The sequence below is a fragment of the Oryctolagus cuniculus genome, chromosome 6 (assembly GCF_051225735.1).
Source record: "Oryctolagus cuniculus isolate XC-2025 breed Fujian yellow rabbit chromosome 6, ASM5122573v1, whole genome shotgun sequence".
NCBI classification, from domain to species: Eukaryota; Metazoa; Chordata; class Mammalia; order Lagomorpha; family Leporidae; genus Oryctolagus; species Oryctolagus cuniculus.
Window position 1 is genome coordinate 59,939,054 of NC_142872.1, and position 22,325 is coordinate 59,961,378.

Consider the following 22,325-nt stretch of genomic DNA (forward strand, 5'->3'; position numbering starts at 1 on the left):
TAGGTCCTGGTGAGTCCAGCAGCGAGCCGGCCCGTCAGGACAGGACGAGAGGCCGGGGTGGCGTGGGAGGGGTGCACCGCTCTGCTCACCGTGGACCTGCTCCCAGCCGCCCGCTTCTGCCAGTCTCCTCCGTCAGAGACATGCTCTCGGATGTGTTTTGAAAAATATTCCATATGCTAATGGAATGTCACCATCTGCCAAAGTAGGCAGAGCTGTTTTTAAAGGAAAAACTATTACAGAAATGAGGTATTCACAAAGGGCCACTAAAGGGTCCGCACGGCGGTGCTGACCTGAGTCTGACCTGGGCCGCCTCGTGGCGGAGGTGGGGGGAGTCTGAGGCCAATTAAGTCCTCTCCCAGCCCCTCCTTTTTCCCTTCCCCTTCTTGGAGACATGATGAAATTTCCTGAAACAAAACCTCTCAGGCCGTTCTGTAAAATGCCTGGGCCGCGGGCGGACCCGGCCCCGACGGCCGCTGTCACCGCCTCGCTGGCACAGCCCCGGCCCCGGCCGTCGGCGCCCACGGGCGGCCGCAGCGCGCGTCCCCGAGCCGAGGGCGCGCCCGCCAGGCCTGGCCACGCGCGCGCGCGCGAGCCCGTCTTGGAAGAGCTGCGAGGCGGGACTGGGCGTCCCCCGGGAGGCTCGGGCGCGCTCCTCGGCCTCTGTCAGTCACCTCCGCGCCCCTTCCCGGAGCGCAGGTCCCCTCCCTTCCGGGCAGCCCCCGCCGGCTCCCCGGAGCGCCTCCCCCTGTCCGCAGCCGACCGCGCCACGCTCCCGCAATGGCCGTCCTCTCCCGGGAGGCTGACGGGCCCTTCCAGCCTCAGCCTCCCAGCCGGGGCCGCCTCTCCCCGGCTCGGCGCCGGGCTGCCTCCTGTCCTGGTCGCCCGCGGCAGCGTGACGTCCCGAGACACTCGGGAGCGCACGGGGAATGGAAGCGTCCTGAGAGCAGGGGCCGCGCCCGTTCCCGTTAGAGCCCCACCTAGTGGCACAGAGCGAACGGGCCCCGGAGCCGGCGCCCCCAGCAACCTCTCCACTCCCTCCCCGCGCGCCCTGTACTTTGAGTGACATCCCTCAGAACCCCTGCCTTACCTCCTCCGCCTTCTGCCCTCTTCCTGCCCTCACCGCCTGTCTCCCGAGTCGCCACGCTAGCTCCTAAGTGGTCTGTTAGCCCCCAACCCACCAGGGGCTGCGCCTGGCACCCGGCATAGGACCCAGACTGCTCAGCAGCGCCAGCGAACAAAATGCACAAAAGAGCTGGCACTTGAACCTGAGCTGTCTCTGCTCTCCCTCCCCCCAACAGCCCAGGCCCTTCCTGGGGACTGTCAGTGCTCCTCCCAGAAGAGACAACTTTTTTTTTGTTTTTAATTTATTTATGTACTTGAAAGGCAGAGAAAGGGGGAGAGAATCTTCCATACACTAGTTCACTCCCCCAAATGGTTGCAACAGCCAGGGCTGGGCCAGACCCAAGCCAGGAGCCAGGAACTCCCTCTGGGTATCCCTCGTGGGTGGCAGGGACCCAGGTACTCCCGCCATCACTGCTTCCCAGGCGCACAGGCAGGGAAGCTGGGTTGGAAGCAAAGCAGCTGGGACTAGAGCTGGCACACTGCTATGGGGTAGCAGTGTCTCTGCTGGCTGTGCCACAATGCTGGCCTCAGGAATGCCATCTCTGGCAGTTCCCATGCATGTTTAACTCTGTCTCGTATCACTTCATCCCCAACTCCAGGGAGCACCACACCTTTCTCAGGTGTGAGCATTCTGCTGTTTCCATGCCACAGCTGAAGTCTCCAGGCATCGTGCTGGGCGTTTTCCATGATGCCATCTACTCCTCATGCCAATCTTAAAAAAATACAGTCACTACGGCCGGCACCGTGGCTCAATAGGCTAATCCTCCACCTAGCGGCTCCGGCACGCCGGGTTCTAGTCCTGGTCGGGGAGCCGGATTCTGTCCCGGTTGCCCTTCTTCCAGGCCAGCTCTCTGCTGTGGCCCGGGAGTGCAGTGGAGGATGGCCCAAGTGCTTGGGCCCTGCACCCCATGGGAGACCAGGAGAAGCACCTGGCTCCTGCCTTCGGATCAGCGCGGTGCACCGGCCGCAGCGGCCATTGGAGGGTGAACCAACGGCAAAGGAAGACCTTTCTCTCTCTCTCTCACTGTCCACTCTGCCTGTCAAAAAAAAAAAAAAAAAAAAAAAAGTCACTACTTCCTGGAGGGACTCAAGTTTAGGGCAATGAATGCCCCTGACTACGGAGGCTGCTGCCAACTACATGGCAGAGCTGCAAAAGCTCTGGGCCTCAAAGCCCTAGCTCTTTCCTCCCCGCCACCTTGTGGATGAATGACCTCCATGGGATGGCCTCCATCAAGATCCAGAAACGGGTGTTTTAAGGAGTCGGGTGGGTCTGAAGGCGGTGGTAAGGCCGGAGGGAGCTGAAGTCATACTCACTGCGATCTCTCCAGAACACTGGCTCCCCCTGTTCCTCAGGGATGTCCTCCCTACAAATGAAGTCCTTGGCCTTGTCACATCCAGTTTCGCCCAGGCCAGCCCTGCAGAAACTCACATACTCTGGGCAATAAGACCAAGCAATGCCTGGAGATGGACTGGGTAGATGACCACACAGTTGGACGCGATGCAACAATCAGATCCCACTGAGAGGATTCGACTTTCCAGGTGGCCCGGCGTGCACTAAGAAATTACACTGCACTCCCATTCTATCACGTGGCTACGTCTGTCCGTGAAACCTTACAACACTGAATCAGTGTGTGGTGTGTGGGCCAGCTAAACATCTGGAGACGGCCGTATCCTCGGTCATCCCACAGATTCTCACTGAGTACATACAAGATGTTAAGCCAGCTTTGTGCAACCAACCCCAGGGAGCTTCTGGGGGCTCTACCGAGGCAAGCTCTGCAAAGAGCCTTCCTCCCTTGGAAGACCGAGCCTATCCGGGGCCGAATCCTGCCTTACTTTAATGTGAACTCAGTCCCAGCACTGAAGCAGGCAGCTGTTCTGCTCTCACAATGTGCTGGTGACAATGGCTGCCAACTCGTGGCTCCTTCCTTCTGCCTTTTCAATCGCCTTCCTTTTAACGGGGTCACTTTTTAAAAGCAAATGTACTGGCCAGCGCCGTGGCTCAACAGGCTAATCCTCCGCCTAGCAGCGCCAGCACACCGGGTTCTAGTCCCGGTTGGGGCGCCGGATTCTGTCCCGGTTGCCCCTCTTCCAGGCCAGCTCTCTGCTGTGGCCCGGGAGTGCAGTGGAGGATAGCCCAAGTGCTTGGGCCCTGCACCTGTGGCGGCCATTGGAGGGTGAACCAATGGCAAAAGGAAGACCTTTCTCTCTCTCTCTCACTGTCCACTCTGCCTGTCCAAAAAAAAAAAAAAAAAAAAAAAAAAAAAGGCAAATGTACTCTACACAGCTCCCTTTGCCATAGGCTTATTTAATTTGTCCCTTTCCTCTGTCTCCTCTTCAGTTCTTCAAACTTGGACACACTGCATCAGGTCACTAAGAACATGCCGGGGGTTAAGCTGCTGTTAGGATACCCACACCCCATATCAGAATTCCAATCTTGGCTGTTCTGCTTCCGTTCCAGCTGTCTGCTTACGTGCCTAGGAAGACAGTGGGAAAATGGCCGAAATACTTGGGCCCCTACCACCATGTGGAAGACCCTGATGGAGTTCCAGACTTCTGGCTTTGGCCTGGCCTTTTTGGGGGTCAATCATCTGGGGAGCAAACCAGCAGACAGAAACCGATGGACTGGGGACTGTCAGTGTTCCTCCCAGAAGAGACAACTTTTTTTTTTTTTTTTTTTTTTTTTAATGTACTTGAAAGGCAGAGAAAGGGGGAGAGAATCTTCCATATACTAGTTCACTCCCCAAATGGTTGCAACAGCCAGGGCTGGGCCTGTCACTTTGCCTTTCAAATAAATACATCTTTTCTTTTAAAAATCCTTAAATCATGCTAGTTCAGAGAAAGCAAACTGGTGCCTCAGAGGTTTATTTTATAATTAGTTGCCAACTTTTTAAAGTTGTGTCTTCACATAATCTGGATTTCCAACTTTGCTCGCAATGTTACAGCTGGCACCACTGGATTTCCATTCTTGCAAAAGTGACTGGAGCTGGGACACATGACCTCCAGGACTTAAACTGGTGAAACACAAGGAAGCAAAGACCCAAAAGTGGGTATCGTCCCACAGTTCATCACTGACAGGATGACAGCCGCATGGCCCAACTTCCTATCTCCTCATCAACTGGGAAACAGGCTGAGATGGCAAAGCACCACCCCAGTAAACATGCAGGCGTTCTCCACACTCCTCCTAGAGTCTTGACAACTGGGGGTGTATTTGGAAGCTGAGACTTTCTTGGAGCTACACCTCATCTCTCAAAGAGAAGGAGCCTGGTATTCACGGGAGAGGATATGACCCAGTCCGACACCCAGACTCCTGTTCTTACTGTTCTGCAAACTGCACTCTCAACTGGAACTGGCTGCATAAATTAAGGTGCATCTAACCCAATGCTATGCAGCCTTGAGCAAGAACAAGGTAGAACTCCAAGTACTAACATGGACCCATCACCTAAAGAGCATGAGATTTGAAAAGGCAAACCGTGGTCCAGCACGCTCCACTGACACTTAGGAGGAGGGTACCTGTGTGTGTAAACGAGCAACCTTCTGCACAGAGCATTATCTGCTGAAGGACACATAAGAAACTGGAGGACAATGACTGCAATGCCTGGGGCCTGAACGTCGAGGAAGCAAGGGAGAATTACTTATTACTCCATCCTTTTATGGTTTATAAATGAGTTTTCTTAACCATATGCAGCTACCTATTTCAAAAACATTTTACAATATAAACAGGTGGGGATAATACTATTCAGAAGCACTCTGATTTCATCCCCAAAGTCCACATTACCAATGTGGTTGACTAATGGAGAAAATCCAGCTATCAAGAAAACTCAGTAGGGGCTGGTGCTGTGGTGCAGTGGGTAAAGCCACTGCCTGCAGTGTCAGCATCCCATATGGGCACCAGTTCAAGTCCCAGCTGCTCCACTTCCAATCCAGCTCTCTGCTACGGCCTGGGAAAGCAGTAGAAGATGGCCCAAGTCCTTGGGCCCCTGCAGGCACGTGGGAGACCAGGAAGAAGCTCCTGGATCCTGGCTTTAATCAGCTCAGCCCCAGCCGTTGCAGCCATCTGGGGAGTGAACCAGTGGATGGAAGACCTCTCTCTCTCTCTCTCTCTCTCTGCCTCTCTGTAACTCTGCCTTTCAAATCAAATAAATAAATCTTAAAAAGAGTACAGATTCAGAGGGGATAGATAAAACAACAGGAATACAGAAAAAAAACAAACAAAAACAACTCAGTAGAAATCCTGCAGCTCCTAACTGTAGTCTTCCTGTTTAATCCTCAACCAGCGATGTGTGTGTGTGTGTGTGTGTGTGTGTGTGTTTGCGTACACACACACAAACATGGAAAACTAAGCAGTTTCTTCCCAAGACTTGGCGTGGAGGGAGGTGCACCTGCATCTCTCATACCCACCCACCACCACTCCCCAAGAAGGGGAGGGTCCACTAACACCTGAAAGCCACCGGGGATAGTTAAGAGGCTGCTTTCCTATTTTTACAGCAACTTGTGAAGCAATTAAGTGTGTGTGAAAAGCAGACTTGCTGGGGAAGAGCTCTGAACCAGCCCCTCCTACCTCCTGAGGTTTAACAAGGCAGCTTTCAGTAAAAGGCCCCAAGACAAGGAATTACATCACCCTTTACAAAGTTCTCATCAGCAAAACCCAAGTTTGCCATCAACTTCATTTTACAGAGTAGAAGAACTTTCTTAATCTAGGAACTTCAATTGTATGTCACTGCATTCCTAATAGCATGTAACAATGTCTTTTCAAAAATTTCTTAACGAACATCAGAGTATTGCAACACTTTATTAAGAGTATTGGCTTTGAATTAGTAGCTGATGTAACAATTGCATGAAGCCAGATTCGGTGTACTGCATAATACTCATACTTGATTTACTGACATTACTTAGCAATTTATTGGACAAAGGTCAAACTTTTTGTTTTTTATTAAGCACATTCCACAGTACAAAGCTGTCATGAATAATATCTGTACAATTTAACAGTTTCAATAGCTGTTCAGACACAAATTTATTTCAAACAGATAATTGGCAAACATAATTAATTACAAGTTAGAATTAGACTATCCCAGTGCTTTAAAACATTAATATAGCAGTAATTTACAGTTGCTCAATTATGGTTAGCAAAATAAAGTCCAGAGTATGGCTGGGAATTACTACTATAATCCCAGAAAGTCAGAATTCCTTGGGTGCCAAAGTCCCCTGCTATAATTTCATAGGCACAATTCAAAGGTTGTGTGCATATTCAAAGGCCATGATCTCCCAAGGAACAAGAGGAACTTCTATATTAAACATGCAAAAACAACAAAAATCCATTCGTCCAGAAGAACTGCCTCCTCCCTCCCCTTCCCTCCCGGCCCCTCCCCCTGGGCTTTCCTAACCAGTTAGATACTAAAGCTGCAAGTTCAAGAGCGGCCAAAGGGAAACAACAACCACCTCCCGATGGAGGCTTGTTGATTCAGTTATTTTTACACTTTGAGGCTCAACCTCTCAAAAATAGACATTTAGCAACCTGTGGGAGGGAAGGATGTTATATATCTATATATCAAGAAAGAGAGATATATAGATATAAAAGGAAAAACTAAAAAGCAAAACCAACTCAGTAAACAAATCACATACACACACGTTGATCCCACACCGTTCTCAATGCCAAGGACAACACAGAGCCCAGGGGCCTTCCCTTTAGTTCTAGAGTGTGCTTCCACGGGAAGAGGTTTCACGTACAGGAGACTAGTGATTGGTCCTTTAAAATGCTGCGGACATCCCTTGACCTTCGGAAACAACGGCCAGGGGCGAGTCAAAGCCTAGCAAAGGAGTGCCGCCCGGACGCCAGTGTCCTTTCCAGGCATGTCAGTGCGACAGCGCCATTCACACATTTCGGGCTGCAGAGCACGCAGGAGCAGTAAGAAAGGACCTGCTGGGGCCACGGCAGCAGGTGACACCAGAGATGACCGGGCTAGAATTCACAGGCTTGAGGCTCTGCACTAGGTAGCAGTGCCCCGCCTTCAAGGCGGGCATCTGGCCCAGCCTCACCTGTGCTGCCGACTCCGACCTCTCTGAGCAGGCCCTGCCCACACCCCAGGCAAGGCCACCACCCAGGTGTTCTGGAGCCAGGAAATTCAGTCAATAGGGCCTTCTTGTTTTTCCCTCTCAGGATCAATACCACACACAATAATGATTTCTGACAGTGAAGCCAAATGCATACTATGGGAAGTTGACCACTAGTCCTCAAAAGTACTTAACGAGGAAAAGACCAACGACAACAAAAATGTTTAAGGTACCTCTCTATTATATATACTGCACAACAAATAAAACATTTTTGTGTTAAGCTTTAGAAATTACATTTTAAAACAAGAGTCCCATTAAAACACACATACCACACACACAGGTGTACACGCACGCATGCACGCACACACACACACACACACACACACAATGACAAAATAAAACCACTGTATGAATACTGCAGGAAGGGTTCTAGGTAATCCACATCAACCCTGCTATCAGGTTCTTGAGCCCAGCCCATGGCTAAGTGCGAACACACTCTGTATTAGTGTCTCAGGCACAGGGGGCCCCCGACTCCAGCAACCTTGAGGTTAAACTGTTATGTACATTATATCTACATGCGGATACAGTATTTTAAATTAGGAGGCAAGCACACATATAAAGGTGTTACTCTACCAAATATGAGGAGATGGCTGCGGGAGAGAGAACAGTTAATAAAAGAAAAGAGCTATATTACCTGTTGGGAGATAATATAACTGGCTTAAAGTTCTTTAAATTAAAAGAAACTGGTACAGAAAGGAAATGTAATCAAAAAAAAAAAAAAAAAAAAAAGTTACTAAAACAATCCGGAGAGATTTTTCCCATTGTCCAACATGTTCCTAATACAAGTCAAGATTCATAATGACTTGAATGGTCAAAAGGAGAATGCTAACTTCGGAAAAGGAAAGCCCTGGACATTCTGGGTAGGTGTTTGGCACCCAAAATTTCACTGAAGAACGCTGTTTCTTAATATCAGACCAAAGTGCAAAGCAATATAAATTAGAGGCCAAGTCTTCTCGTGATGGTCGCTTTACTTCTGCAAACCAGACTGTGTGTTCCTTTTATATGAACAATTTACATTTGAAGCATTAGATTTTTTTCACTGATGGGGGAGGAAATGGGCTTCTGTTCTACTCGAAGTCGGTGAAGCTAAGGTATCCTTCTCAAAGTAGAGCCGGGATCGGAGGTGAGAAATGTCGGTACTTGAAGAGTTAGGCTGCTTTGCATCTACCCAGCGTCTAGAACCAATTCCAGCTTCATAACTCAGCTGTGAACGAATTCCCTTAGGCATCTGGTAGCCATGTAGCCAGTAGTTCAAGACTAGGAAACCCTGGGAGGGGGGGAAAGGGAGTAGGGATGGATATTCTGGTTAGATAAAGATGTACACGCCGCAGCCCAGCTCAACCACACAGTGTGCACACCAACAGTTGTCTGCTTCTCAGAGTCAGCATAAGGAACAGGAGGTGCAAGCTGTTTCTCTGAGTGTACCACACACCAGGCATAACATTTATTTCAACCTCACACACAACCCTGTAAGACAGAAACTATTACAATATATATTTTACAAATAGGAAAACTACAGTTCAGAAACACTGTGTTTAGTTTCAAGAGTTGAACATTCAGCGACAGGGAGGGCATTCACAGAGAGGGCTGACTACAATCAAGCCACTTCAGTGTTGTGACTAAAACTGCATATGACAAAACTGCCTAATGCTCCATTTTATATTTAGCACCTTTTAGGACATGCTTCCCTCATCTATCACTGTGAAATCACAGTGTGCAAAGTTAGGAAATAAACTGTCCCTTTCCAGCCAGCACTATGGCGTAGCTGGTGAAGCCAGGGCCTGCACCGCCAACATCCCATATGGGCACCAGTTCACATCCTGGCTGCTCCACTCCCCATCCAGCTTCCTGATAATGGCCTGGGGAAAGCAGTGGAGAATAGCAGCCCACGTGCTTGGGCCCTTGCTACTTACATGGGAGACCCCAGGAAGCTCCTGGATCCTAGCTTTGGCCTGGGTCAGCCCTGGCCGTTGTGGAGTGAACCAGCAGCAGATAGACATCTCTCTCTCTTTCTCCCTCCCTCCCTCTGTGTAACTCTTTCAAATAAATAAATCAACCTTTAAAACTAAAAAAAAAAAAAAAAAATTGTCCCTTTGAAATAGGATGTTAACAATCAGAAATTACTTTTAAAAATAAATTATTTGTGGAAGGACAACACAGTATTGGAGGAAAGACCACTGCGTGTTCCATATTTTGTTGATCCCTTCCACCCATGTGAGACACCCAGATGCAGGTCCTGGCTTCCAACTCCTGGTCTGGCCTGGCCAAACCCTGGCTATTGTGGGCATTTGGAGAGTGAACGAGGAGATGTAAGCTCTCTCTCTTAGTCCTTCCTCTCTGTCACGCTGCCTTCCAAATAAATAAATCTTAAAAAAAAAATACACTGCAACTGATATTTTCTATTCTAATCAAAACAAAATCAAAATCTATTCAAATTACTTCACAATCGACGTTTTCCAAGCGCTGCACTTAGGCACTGGCCTAGTTAGGAAAATTTAATCACATGGGTCTAAAATTCTACAGCAGAAGAGAAAGGCCTTTGGAAAACACGTATGCTTTTTGGTAAGGCAACTTTTCCAAAAGTTGTTAAGATCAAAAATCCTAACAAGCCTTCTCAATGAACGCAAGACAGATTAAATTTCATTCACCACTGTTTTCCCATTGAGAGTATTTAAGAGTACCTAAGTTATTTTGAAAATACCAACACCCAGAGATTAGAAGCAGGCACTATGCACCACTGCCGGTGGGCATGTAGACTGAGCCAGCTCTTGTGGAGGGCGTCATGACCCCATGTACCCAAAGTCTTTAAACATGTTATCTTTTAGCCCAGACAGGCCAGCTATTTCCAGAATCCCATCCAAAGGTTTTAAAGGGTGGGCAAAGATGCTTAAGAAGGATCATGGCACTGCTTTTTATAACTGATAAAAGCTGGGGAGGGGGTGTAAATATCTAATAATAGGGCATATCCAAACAACCACATAGCATCTGCTAACTAGGAATAATCATTGAAATAAATATTAACATTATTTGCATGTAACAGTTCTACAGTCAAAAGCATTTTTAAAAAACAGGTATAGTTATAAACTATAATTTTCAAAAGCCTGAAATGACACAGAATAAAGGAGTTAACAGTCATGAACCACGAGTAGGAGTTGATTTTATTCTTCTTACAGACCTTTTCTAAAATTTCTATTTGTTTTTAATGTTTGTTTATGTTATCTGCTTGAAAGGCAGTGTAACAGACAGGGCAATCTTCCCTCCACCAGATCACTCCCAAATGCCTACAATGGCCAGGGCTGGGCCAGGCTGAAGCCAGGAACCCAGAACTCCTAGATCTTCACATGGGTGCAGGAGCTTAAACACTTGAGCCTCATCTGCTGCCTCCAAGGATGCATTAACAGGAAGTTAGATTGGAAGTAGGGAAGACAGGACTTGAACCAGGCATTCCAGTACGGGATGCAGATGTCTCCAAGCAGAGGCTTAACTCACTGAACCATGACACCCACCTCTCAGCTTGCCTATAATGAACATAAGTATCTTGTAGATAGAAAAAAAAAGAGGTGGAGCCAGCGCTGTGGCATAGTGGGTAAAGCTGCCGCCTGCAGTGCTGGCATCCCATATGGGCGCCGGTTTGAGTCCTGGCTGCTCTGCTTCCGATCCAGCTCTCTGCTATGGCCTGGGAAAGCAGTAGAAGATGGCCCAGGTCCTTGGGCCCCTGCACCAGCATGGGAGACCCAGGAAGCTCCTGGCTCCTGACTTTGGATTGGCACAGCTCCGGCTGCTACAGCCAAATGGGGAATGAACCAGCGGATGGAAGACCTCTCTCTCTCTCTCTCTCTGCCTCTTCTCCTCTCTCTAACTCTGACTTTCAAATAAATAAATAAATCTTAAAAAAAAAAAAAAGATGAATCTTAAGCTACTGTATAAATGTAGTTCTGAGGACACAGCAGTGTTTTAAATGACTCAGAAAATAAATTTATCCTAAACTTCCTGACACAGAAATACTCTTGCCTGAAACTTTAGGGGTAAATATTTTACTACAAGGTTAACTCATCACTACAGTAGTGTTTCTTATTATGCATACATCTCACGGTATCACATGGTAATAATTTTTCTCATGCTATAATAAGTGAAAAGAATTTGGAAAAAAGCAATAAAATCTTTAAAGTTGACTGCCAAGGCTGTCAAAAGTAAATCTTTGAAGAGAAAAACACATTTGTTGGAGTTTCATTGCTTGTGCTGTAATACCACCTAAAAAACAGATAAAAATCCTTCCATCAAATTATAATTGTGCATCGTAACAAGGCTATTGTTCTTACATTCCAAAGACAGGGTGGAGGGAGGGCTGGAAGAAGTAACACATTTCCTTTCCACCACAGCATGAGGCATGGTACTGCTGACCACTGGTTCATCTCTCAGTCACTTGTAGGTAATATAGACAAATTGTCAATTTTTAAAAGCTTTCAATGTTCTCTAACGCATCTAATAAATATGCCAAGAAAAATACCATGGACGCCTTGGATTATGCCATGTGCCTCTAAACAGTGTAAAGACACAACCGTGTATTACAAATATACAACGGTCATAGCTAAACTGGTTCAGGACACACCTTCTGCCCTGGTTCTACTCAGCCCAGAAGCCCAGCTATAGCTCTAGTTCTCCATATTCTTCTGTACAGGCTTCTTATGTGAGAAAAAAGAAAAAAGCAGGGGCAGGCGGCAGCTCAAACAACACATAGCTTTGAAAGTGCCATTGCAAAGGGAAAAGGTAAGAATGGAATAAAAGTAACAAAACACATATAAGACTTCTACATTCACAAATGCAGAAAACTGCTTAGGAGAAGCTGGAGATGACCTAAGTAAGACAGAGATATTAACCATATTTGTGGACTGGAGGACAACATTTGTTAAGATAGAAATTCTCTCCAAAATGACCTTTAGAATGATTCAATGCAGTCTGAATTAGAATCCCAACAACCATTTTCCTAGAACTTGACAGTCTGATTAAAAATGAATATGGGGCGGGACCGGCACTGTGGCACAGTGGGTTAAAGCCCTGGCCTGAAGCACCAGCATCCCATATGGGTCCCCGTTCTAGTCCCGGCTGCTCCTCTTCCGATCCAGCTCTCTGCTGTGGCCTGGGAAAGTCGTAGAAGATGGCCCAAGTCCTTGGATCCCTGCACCCATGTGGGACACCTGGAATAAGCTCCTGGCTCCTGATTGGCGCAGCTCCAGTCGTTGCGGCCATTTGGGTAGTGAACCAGTGGATAGAAGACCTCTCTGTCTCTACCTCTCTCTGTAACTCTGTCTTTCAAATAAATAAAATAAATCTTTTTTAAAAAAAATGAATATGGGGGCCGGCGTTGTGGTATAGCAGGTTAAAGCCCTGGTCTGCAGTGTTGGCATCCCATATGGGCACTGGTTCGAGTCCCAGCTGCTCCACTTCCGATCCAGGTCTCTACTATGGCCTGAGATAGCAGTAGAAGATGGCCTAAGTGCTTGGGCCCCTGCACCCGTGTGGGAGACCTGGAAGAAGCTCCTAGCTCCTGGCTTTTGAACAGATCTGCTCAGCTCTGTCCATGTGACCATTTGGGAAGTGAACCAGTAGATGGAAGACCTCTCTGCCTCTGCCCCTCTCTTACTCTGTCTTTCAAATACATAAATCCCCCCCCCCCCAAAAAAAGAAGAAGAATATGAAAACAAGTTACCTAGAATGTCTAAACAAAATGTAAAAAGAAAAATACTGGAATATTTATTATAAAGATAGCACGTACTGGTGAACGGACAGGCACACAGGTCATGGAATAGGACAGAATCTAGAAGTAGACCTACAAGTAAGTAAGCGGACAACTGAAGTTTTGACAAAGGTAGTTAGACATTTCAATGGAAGAGGAAAGTCCTTTCATTAAATAGTGCTGGAACAATGACATTTCTACATCACACCATACACAAAACTGAACTCTAAATGTATCAAAGATCTAAATGTAAAAGCTAAAAATCTATAATTTCTAAACCCATACTGGTCCAAACACGGAGTCAGTAAGCCACATGTGGCCTTTTAAATTTAAGTTTAACTAAAATATTACTGGGTAAAGCCACTGCCTGTGACACTGCCATCCCATATGGGCGCTGTTTCAAGGCTTGGCTGCTCCATTTCCGATCCAGCTCTCTGCTATGGCCTAGGAAAGCAGCAGAAGGTGGCCCAGTGCCTGGCCCCTGCCAGGAGATCCAAAAAACACAGAAGAAGCTCCTGGCTTTGGCCTGGCCCAGCACTGCCCATTATAGACATTTGGGGAGTGAACAAGTGGATTGAAGATTTTTTTCTGTCTCCTCCTCTCTCTCTGTAACTCTGCCCCTCAAATAAATAAAAATAAACCTTTTAAAAATAAATATTATTAAGTCCAATTACAAACTCAGTTCCTTTAGCATACTGCTCACATTTTAGGAGCTCATATAGGGCTAATGATTCCTACAGTGGACAGTGTAGCTCTAGAAAATGCTAACTAACCTAGTACTAGAAAGCAAGCCAGTGCTTGCCAAGGCTGGGGTCAGGGAAGGTTTTGACTACAGAGAGATTTAAATGTAATGGAAAATGCTTTGATTATGAAGGTAGCTATAAGGGTATATACATTTAAGGGACACATTCTTTGTGTGGCCCAAATACATTGCAATGGCACCAGGTGCCACTGGCCCAAAATTCATCAATGATTGCTTCTAATATACTGTGCACTGTACCAGACACTGGTGTTCGTAACAAAGGAACTGCAGTGGCGGGGGGGGGGGGGGACACCAGGCAGTAAGTTAAATTTGGCCCCATGACTGTAATGTGTTGACTCCTGGGTACAACAAACTTCCTAGAGGATACCTATTGTCTGGGTTTTGGAATCTTGATTAAGGAATGGCTGAAAAGACAGGATATTGAGGAGTAAGGTATCAGGGGCTCCAAATCTTTATCAAAATAATTTCAAAATTCTGTACATTTCTTTTTCCTTTTAACATTCAATAAGCAAGAAAGTATATAATGATAAAAGCCATTAAAATGAAGTAATGTTTTAAATAAACATGAATTTTATTAATCACAACTGTCTCTATATATGTATATTTATAGTAGTACAAATAGGTGCAATTGTATTGATTAAATCAACAAAGTTCGGAGAGCACAGATTCACTGGCCCCTGCAAAGTTCCCAGGGTTGGGAATATTGTCCAGATTGTCATCAGTTCCTAGGACATAGGCAAGTGAGACTTCACACATCTTCCAGATTGAACATCTTTAGTAAACAAAACATTCTATCACCAATGGTTATAATGAGTTTAAGTCTTCCTGTAACCACAGTGAAGGACTCAGGGTACCTGTTGTATCTCATGGATAAAGAATGGGGTTTAGAGGCTCTCTTAACAAAAACCTTCTTTGATTCACACATAAGGAAGGGAGGTAGTGAGAACTGTGGTGGGGGGAGGAGAGTGACTTTGAATATTTGGTTAATTATGTAGTTGGTTTTTTCTTTTATATCTTTAATCAAAGATGGAACTGAAAAACAGGAAAGAAAGTGGAAAAGGAGCTTCCAAAATAAAACTCAAGAGACTTCACTGGTGCTAAATTGATATGATCTGAGAAATAAGTTAGAAAACAGTATTTTAAAAAGGAATTACATTCCTCATCTGTTGACATAAAAATCCCACAACACACAAGATCCCAAATTCAGCCTTGTTTGTACGTGACTACAAAGATCTGGTCTTACAAAAGAACTCAGTGAATGCTGACACATCTAATAGAGACCTGGGGTCTCATCACTGAGGAATCCAAGTCTCAAAGAACTTTCCAAGGGAAGAGGAATTCAATCAGCGCAGGGTTAATGCTCACCAGAAGCGGGTGAAAGTGCAGACTGTTATCTGGAGATGTATGTGTATGTTCTGGAGGGAGAACGGGTCTCATTCTGGGCACTGGGAGGCACATTTAAGAAATCCCAAATCAAAATAGTGTCATCATGGGAGCTGCTGATGATCTGAAATTCATCAAACTGTAGCCGAAACACACGTCCAGAATGTTCCTAGGAAATATAACAGCTTCATGAACAAAACGACACCTTTACAACCTCTCATCTCTCCCAGCGAGAGATTCAGCCCAAGTTGGAAACACAACTACTTATCCAGACTTCCCAAATAATTTTCCAGAACTCACTGAGCTTTGTCCTTCAACCCAAGAACAAATACTTTGCTTTTCCTTCTACTTTTTCTCTTTCATTAAACTTTGTATCATGGATCCTGGGCCATTTATATGTCAAAGAAGAAAAACGATGTGATCACCTCATAAAGGTCTTAGAAAGATAAACAATATTTAACATTAATTTGTGGTATACTGTAAAAACCAGAACCAGAACCAGAGGACAGGTGGCTGTTTCTTTAACATGGCTAAGAATATCTACCTCTAACCACAACAGCACAATTCATGGTGAAACATCAGATTTATTCCAGTTAAAATCAAGAGGAAAACAAGAATGGCCCTAACTATAACACTGCATGTTCTAGATGCAATGCAAGAGGCTAGAACTAGAAAAAAATGGTAACATCACTAAGAAAAATAAGAAAAACCTACCAGTATTTTCAAATGATATCTCCTCAAAAATACAAGAGAACCAACCAGATTATTAAAACGACATTGGTAAAGTTGCAAAAACAAGATTAACACATGAAGATGCCATAAACTACATATGTGCATAAAGCACAGATTGATGGAACATGCTACCATTATAATACAAATATGTGCTGTTATAGAGACACTAACAGCCACATTAAGAGCTCTCCCAAACCTCCAGGAAAGATAATATACTGCGTGTTCTAGGAGGAATCCAGTCTCCCTATAAGAAAGCCTGCCCTGTTACTCCTTCAGAAAGAGCCCACAGTGATGTAAATGTCAAACCCTCTCTGATTTTGGCTAAACTTTAAAGCCAGTGGTGAGATCCACAGGCCTCCTTGTGGGTCACAGGAAGGGCTATGTGCACATGGCCATCTTTCAGCAAAGGGAATCAGTTTCTCTTTCAACAGATCACATACCACCAATGTGCGCAAACACAGGGTGCTTGCTGGGGCCCGAGGGTCAAGAGCAGCTTGCAAGTCCCAAACTTTAATTTTCCTACAAAGGAAAATGACAGAGATTAGTACAAAAACTAACATTTTATATATTGCTAAGCATTTCATTGACAAAAAGAAGCACATTTGAACTGCCTATTATCAAGCTAATGGGCAACATGCTTACGTTTTACAAGTTACTTGAAACAATTCCAGTATTGCAGAAAACATTGAGGATCTAAACATTCTTAGCATTGCTGAAATCTGGAAGAACTACTATTTTAAGTGAGACAAGAAAACTTCAGTTTATCTCAGTTCAGTTCCTGACTGGATAATCCACACTGCCAAATTCATTAACCAGGGGGCCCCTGGAGTAGATAAGGTGCTGCTGACAGAAGCTACAGTTCTGTGTGAAATTCCCACGTACCCTTCTCCAAACTGAGCAAATGCTGCTAGTTAGCAACAGGAGTATAACCAGACCAACTAACCCGTTTCCAAGATTTGTATAAGCTTGTCTTAAAAGGGCTGCAGTTGCCATTTGCTCATTCAAAAAGTCATGAGTTGGGGGTTGGCATTGTGGTAAAGCCATCACCTGTGACGCCAGCATCCCATATGGCTGCCAGTTTGATTCCCAGCTGCTCCACTTCCAATCTAGCTCCCTGTGAATGCATCTGGGAAAGCAGCTCAAGATGCCCAAAGGCTTCATGTGGCTACATCTTCTGCCACTCATGTCAGAGATGTAGAAGAAACTCTGGGATCTTGGCTTTGGCTTGGCCCAGTCCAGGCCATTGTGGCCATTTGGGGAGTGAACCAGTGGATGGAAGATCTCTTTCTGCCTTTCCCTCTCTCTCTCTGTATAACTCTGCCTTTCAAATAAATAAATAAACCTTAAAAGTCCTGAGGTGTTTTAAAGAGGATTTGTTCTAGGATCGGTGTTGTTGCATAGCAGGTAACAGTGGCAGCATTCCATATGTATGCCAGTTCAAAACCCAGCTACTCCACTTCCAATCCAGCTCCCTGTTAATGTGCCTGGGAAAGCAGCAGTAGATGACCCAAGTGCTTGGGCCCCACACCCACGGGGAAGACTAGGATAGAGTTCAGGGCTCCTGGCAGCCATCTGGGTAGTGAATCAGCAGATGGAAGATCTCTTTGTTTCTCTGTAACTTGGCCTTTCAAATTAAATAAATAAATCTCAAAATTAAAAAAAAAAAAAAGTGAGTTGTTTCAAAGGAGGGGAAGAAGAAAGTTATTACTGAACTCATCAAAAAAGTCTAGTTCATTAGTGGCTAGGGTGAAGAACTGAATTCTCCAACAGAATTAGCCACTCCTCAAGTTTACAATGCTGTTTAAATGCAGCAGTTTAGGAACCACAATGGCTCTGCTACTGTGTGATTGAGGGTAAGACTGATGCCCCTTTTCTGGGCCTGAGAGGGCTCACCTGATCGACAGGTATACCTGCCACCCTCCATTACTTAGAAAGTCCTTGGTATAGGACCTGGCACACACACGGCTGCTTAACATGCAGCACGTCCTGTCTTTCTTGAGGGATTTATAAACAGTGCATCTGAACCCTGTAAACACATACCCGTCATAGGCCCCACTGACAATCCTCTTGTTATCAAATCGGATGCACCGGACCAGTTCTTCATGTCCCTCTAGGACTCTCAAGCAGGCACCACATTCGATATCCCATAGCCTTGAATGAAAAACATACTTCTGAGAAACAACTTCCCACACAATCCTCAACTTCTTTCTCCCACTATAGATCATTTTTCACAGAATAAACCCAGTTGATGAAAGTGAAAAAAAATGACTTTTCACTAGCCTTAAACTCTTGATTTTTAGCTCACACATAGTCTACATATACAAAGTATGAGGATATTTCAAAAGGTTCATGGACTCTGAAATCCAGGTCTAGTTTTTTCACAGTATGCATTTTCCATGAATTTTTTGAAGAGTCTATATATGCCAGGATTCCAAAAATTTTTCTGGACCAAAGTAAATATTTTTAATTGCACTTTCCCAAGAACTTTCTAGAGTCTACTCATATATACATTTATACAGTTTGTGTACTTTAAGCACTAACTTAGGAGGAAGTCTTACTTTTTGTTTTATTTCCTTTTTATACAGTTTGAAATGTTTTAAAATCACATGCACATATTACTATTTAAATGAGACCAACAAACAAAAAACTTCCACTATAGTTAGTTTCTGCGCACTCTCTTGACCTCTGAATTGATGAAAACATGTAGTCAAGTGGTCCAGGAGTACTTTTCTGGGGAAGATGGCAAGTGGTCATGTAGTGGGTGAAGGGGACAGGGAGAACACACCTAACAGTCAGCGGTCATGCTTCTACCCCAGAATCTATAAGGTCCACTGAGGTTAAAACTGGTGGACCAATATGGTGGCGAGACATGTCCATCCTGATATAGACTGTATACCAGTGTCGGACAGTTGACAGGGTTGGAGTGAGAGACTTCTAGGCAGCTGTAGTATCTTGGAAACACAAATCCATCGACTACAGTAGGCCTTTTTCTCTGCATATGATTTACATAACAATTCTGAAGTTAGAGGATTCTTTTTTTCCTACTATCATTGATTTTTTTTCTCTATTATTTGCAAAAAGAAATTATAGAAAACTAGAATGAACAAAACAAAGGGAGCAAACTAATCCTTCCATGACCTTTCTTGGCTCTCCACCTATCACACACCCTGTGAACATTTTACCATAATTGCCCTCAGCAAATCTTTAGAAATTGGTGACTGAACAGAGCCATTAGCACTGCCAAGGGGACTCCAAAGTAGTTCCCCTCTATAAACTGTCCAGAAATCTGCATCACTATTCTGCAAAATCTCAGAGACTCCAATGAGGAAGTTAAGGACTGTTTATTGATGAAACATGAAGCTGCACCACAAAGCATGTCAAACACAGCAGAACCAAGATATGCACTCTAAATCAGCTTTTATCTTAAATATCTTGGAATTTTACATGATAAAACTTATAACAAGTATAGCTTACTTTGGACCCAATCTTTATCTTGCCTAAACATTAGGAAATCTTGTTATAAATCCCAAAGTTAGTTATGTATGTAAAGCTGCTAGTTGTGTTGGAAGAGTGGGAAAGTGACATGAGATAATCAGATATTTATTTAAGGGATTTTAATAAAACAGTAAATGTCTAAAGTTTGAGGTGTTCCAGTATTAAGTGATCCTGACTGGCAGGATCTCTGTGTATTGGGACAATCTTGGAAGAACACCCAGGGTGAACACAATTTTCCTATTTGAGTATGCAGAGCCAAATAAATTCATAAAAGTTACCTAAGGTTTTCTTATCTAACGCATCCCATTTATTCTCAGTCACTTGAGCATTAGGACTGAGAGATGAGCCAACACTGGGTAAATAATAAGCCTGCTCTGTCAGCACATCAACCTCTACCCACCTGATGGTATTATCTGAGGAGCCACTCACAACCAGTCGATCCCTGTACTGGAGGCAGGCAATACCTCGCTTGTGCCCATTAAGAGTACGAACAAATTCACAGGTACTCGTACTCCAGACCTGTATAACGAATTAGCAATATTTTTAAGAATGAATACAGAAAAGTCCTTCCACAATACACTTTCAAAAATAAACAAAGAGCTTCTGTGAATGACCCAAATATGTAATTATAAAATATGGCCTCTTCTAACTCAATATTGGAAGGCCGGGGGACAGACTGGACAGCATAAAATTTTTTTGGCTGTCTAGTGATAAAACTGGAATAAATATGAGGGAAGCTGCAAAGTCTCCAAACTTTGAGATCCTCACAAAGAGAATATCTACAAGATGGCTCAGACATTCATTTGCCTAACGCAAGGAGTTTGTGTCAGATTTTACATTTCTACGCCAGCTGACATATCACACCCAATGTAACTGATACAAAAAAAAGCTTTATCTTTCATACCCTCCTCTTTTTCAGCATAGGTCTATTTTTGATGTTTATTTTCATCTACTTGAAAGGCAGAAAAACAGAGAAAGACAGAAATAGACAGAGACAGGGAGGAATCTTCTATTCACTGATTCACTCCCCCAAATGCCTGCAAAAGCCAGAGATTGGCTGGAATGAAGCCAGGAGCTGGGGATTCTATCCAGCCCTCCCATGTGGGTGGAAGGGACCCAAGCACTTCAGTCATCTTCTGCTGCCTTCCGGATACACCAGAAGGAAGCTGGATCAGAAGAGTAGTAGCTGGGATGTAAACTGGCACTCAAGATATGAGACATGCATATTCAAAGTTACAGCTTACCCCACAGTGCTGCAATACCTGCCCCCAGCATAAGTTCTTAAATAGCTCCACTAGTTTTGAAACATCAATGCTAATATTATGTATGTGGATTAAATAATCCCCACTTTTCTGAAATCATGCTTATAGATCTATTTAATATATTTAATATATTAGGAAGCCAAATGCAGAGATATACGGCAACCTGAGAGGTGTGAATCATTTTACCAGCTGCATTTGTAGCCAAATGGGATAAATGAATATCCACATACAAAACAAGAGATAAATATCTACCTTATACCATATAAAATATGTAATTCAGAATGGATCAAAGACTTATATATAAGAGCCGAAACTACCCTTAAAACAAAACGGAGGAGTAAATCTTTGTGACACTAAATCAGGCAATGATTTCTTAGATGATAATAACAAAATAAAAATAATACAACAAAATTTAAAAATATAATTTGGATGTCATCAATATTAAAATCATTAGCACATCAAAGAACAACATAAGAAAGTGAAAAGAGGGGTGGACATTTAGAGGACAAGTTAAGACACATTGTTTGGGATGCCCACATTCATTCCACAATGCCTGGGTTCAAGTCCTGGCTCTGCTTCTAATTCCAGCTTCCTGTTAATGTGCACCAAAGGAGAGAGCAGGTGATAACTCCTTGTGGGAGACATGGATTGAATTCCTGACTCCTGGTTTTGGCCTGGCCCGGCCCCACCTGTTGCAAGCATTTGGGAATTAATTAGTGGATATAAGATCTCTTTCTCTCTGTCTTTCAAACAAATAATTTTTAAAAAGAAAGTGAAGGGGCTGATGTTGTGGCACAGTGGGTTAAGCCACCACCTGCGAGGCCAGCATCCATATCAGAGCACCAGTTTGAGTCCTGGCTGTTCCAGTTCTGATCCAGCTCCTGCTAATGCACCTGGGAGAGTAACAGAAGATGGTCCAGGTACTTGGCCCACTGCCATCCATGTGGGAGACTAGGACAGAGTTCTGGACTTCTGGCTGCAGCTCGGCCCAGCCCTGGATGTTGCTGTCATTTGGGAAATGAAATAGCATTGAAGATCTCTCTCTCTCTCTCACTCTGCCTTTTATATAAATAAAATAAATTTTTTAAAAAGTAAAAAAGACAACCCATAAAACAGGGTAAAATAATTTACAAATTATGTATCTGATAAGGGTCTTGTATCCAGAATACATAAAGAACACTAAAAACTCAGTGATAAAAAGACAAATTCCCTAATTTTTAAAATGGGCAACAGATTGAAACAGATATTTCTCTAAAGATGATATACAAATGGTCAATAAGCATATGAAAAGATACTGAATACCATCAGTTATTATAATCTGCAAAGCAAAACCAAAGATACTCTTTCTTGTACATCTATCAGGACAGATGTAATACAAAAGACAGGTAATAACAACTGTTGACAAGAATACGGAAAAACCTTCCAGCTGATATTACAAAACAGTTGTTTTTGCAATAAGGCCCAGACCCTGTTGACTTCAGGCACTGGTCTTGTACTCACTGCTGTGACTATGGAATAAATCAACACACAGAAATACTACGTGTTCAGTTTCCAGGCCACTCAAACCAAAGTTTGATACAATACAGTCCATGTTATGTGGAGCTAGGTATCAGAATACCGTCTAGAGCTTTTAACTGTCATTAAAAGACAGTTTTTTGAACAAGTTCAAACGCTTATATACCATTGGCATGTTTGCAAAACAGTAAGTTCATGTTGGAAAATAGTT

The 22,325-nt window shown here is 44.3% G+C and overlaps 1 protein-coding gene across 10 annotated transcripts in view; it reads right to left on the minus strand.

The window, feature by feature from the left end:
* Positions 1-5,892: 5,892 nt before the first annotated feature.
* The window catches only part of FBXW11 (F-box and WD repeat domain containing 11), a 135,560-nt gene continuing 119,127 nt past the window's right edge, over positions 5,893-22,325 (minus strand). For all 10 annotated transcript variants that reach the window (XM_002710378.6, XM_051843606.3, XM_051843607.3 and 7 more), the window contains 5 exons: positions 19,738-19,856; positions 17,883-17,993; positions 16,283-16,361; positions 15,093-15,279; positions 5,893-8,497 (listed from right to left, as the gene is read on the minus strand). In XM_002710378.6, the coding sequence (XP_002710424.1) occupies positions 15,118-15,279; positions 16,283-16,361; positions 17,883-17,993; positions 19,738-19,856 (471 nt within the window). In that variant the 3' untranslated portion in view covers positions 5,893-8,497; positions 15,093-15,117. The remainder of the gene's footprint in view (positions 8,498-15,092; positions 15,280-16,282; positions 16,362-17,882; positions 17,994-19,737; positions 19,857-22,325) is intronic.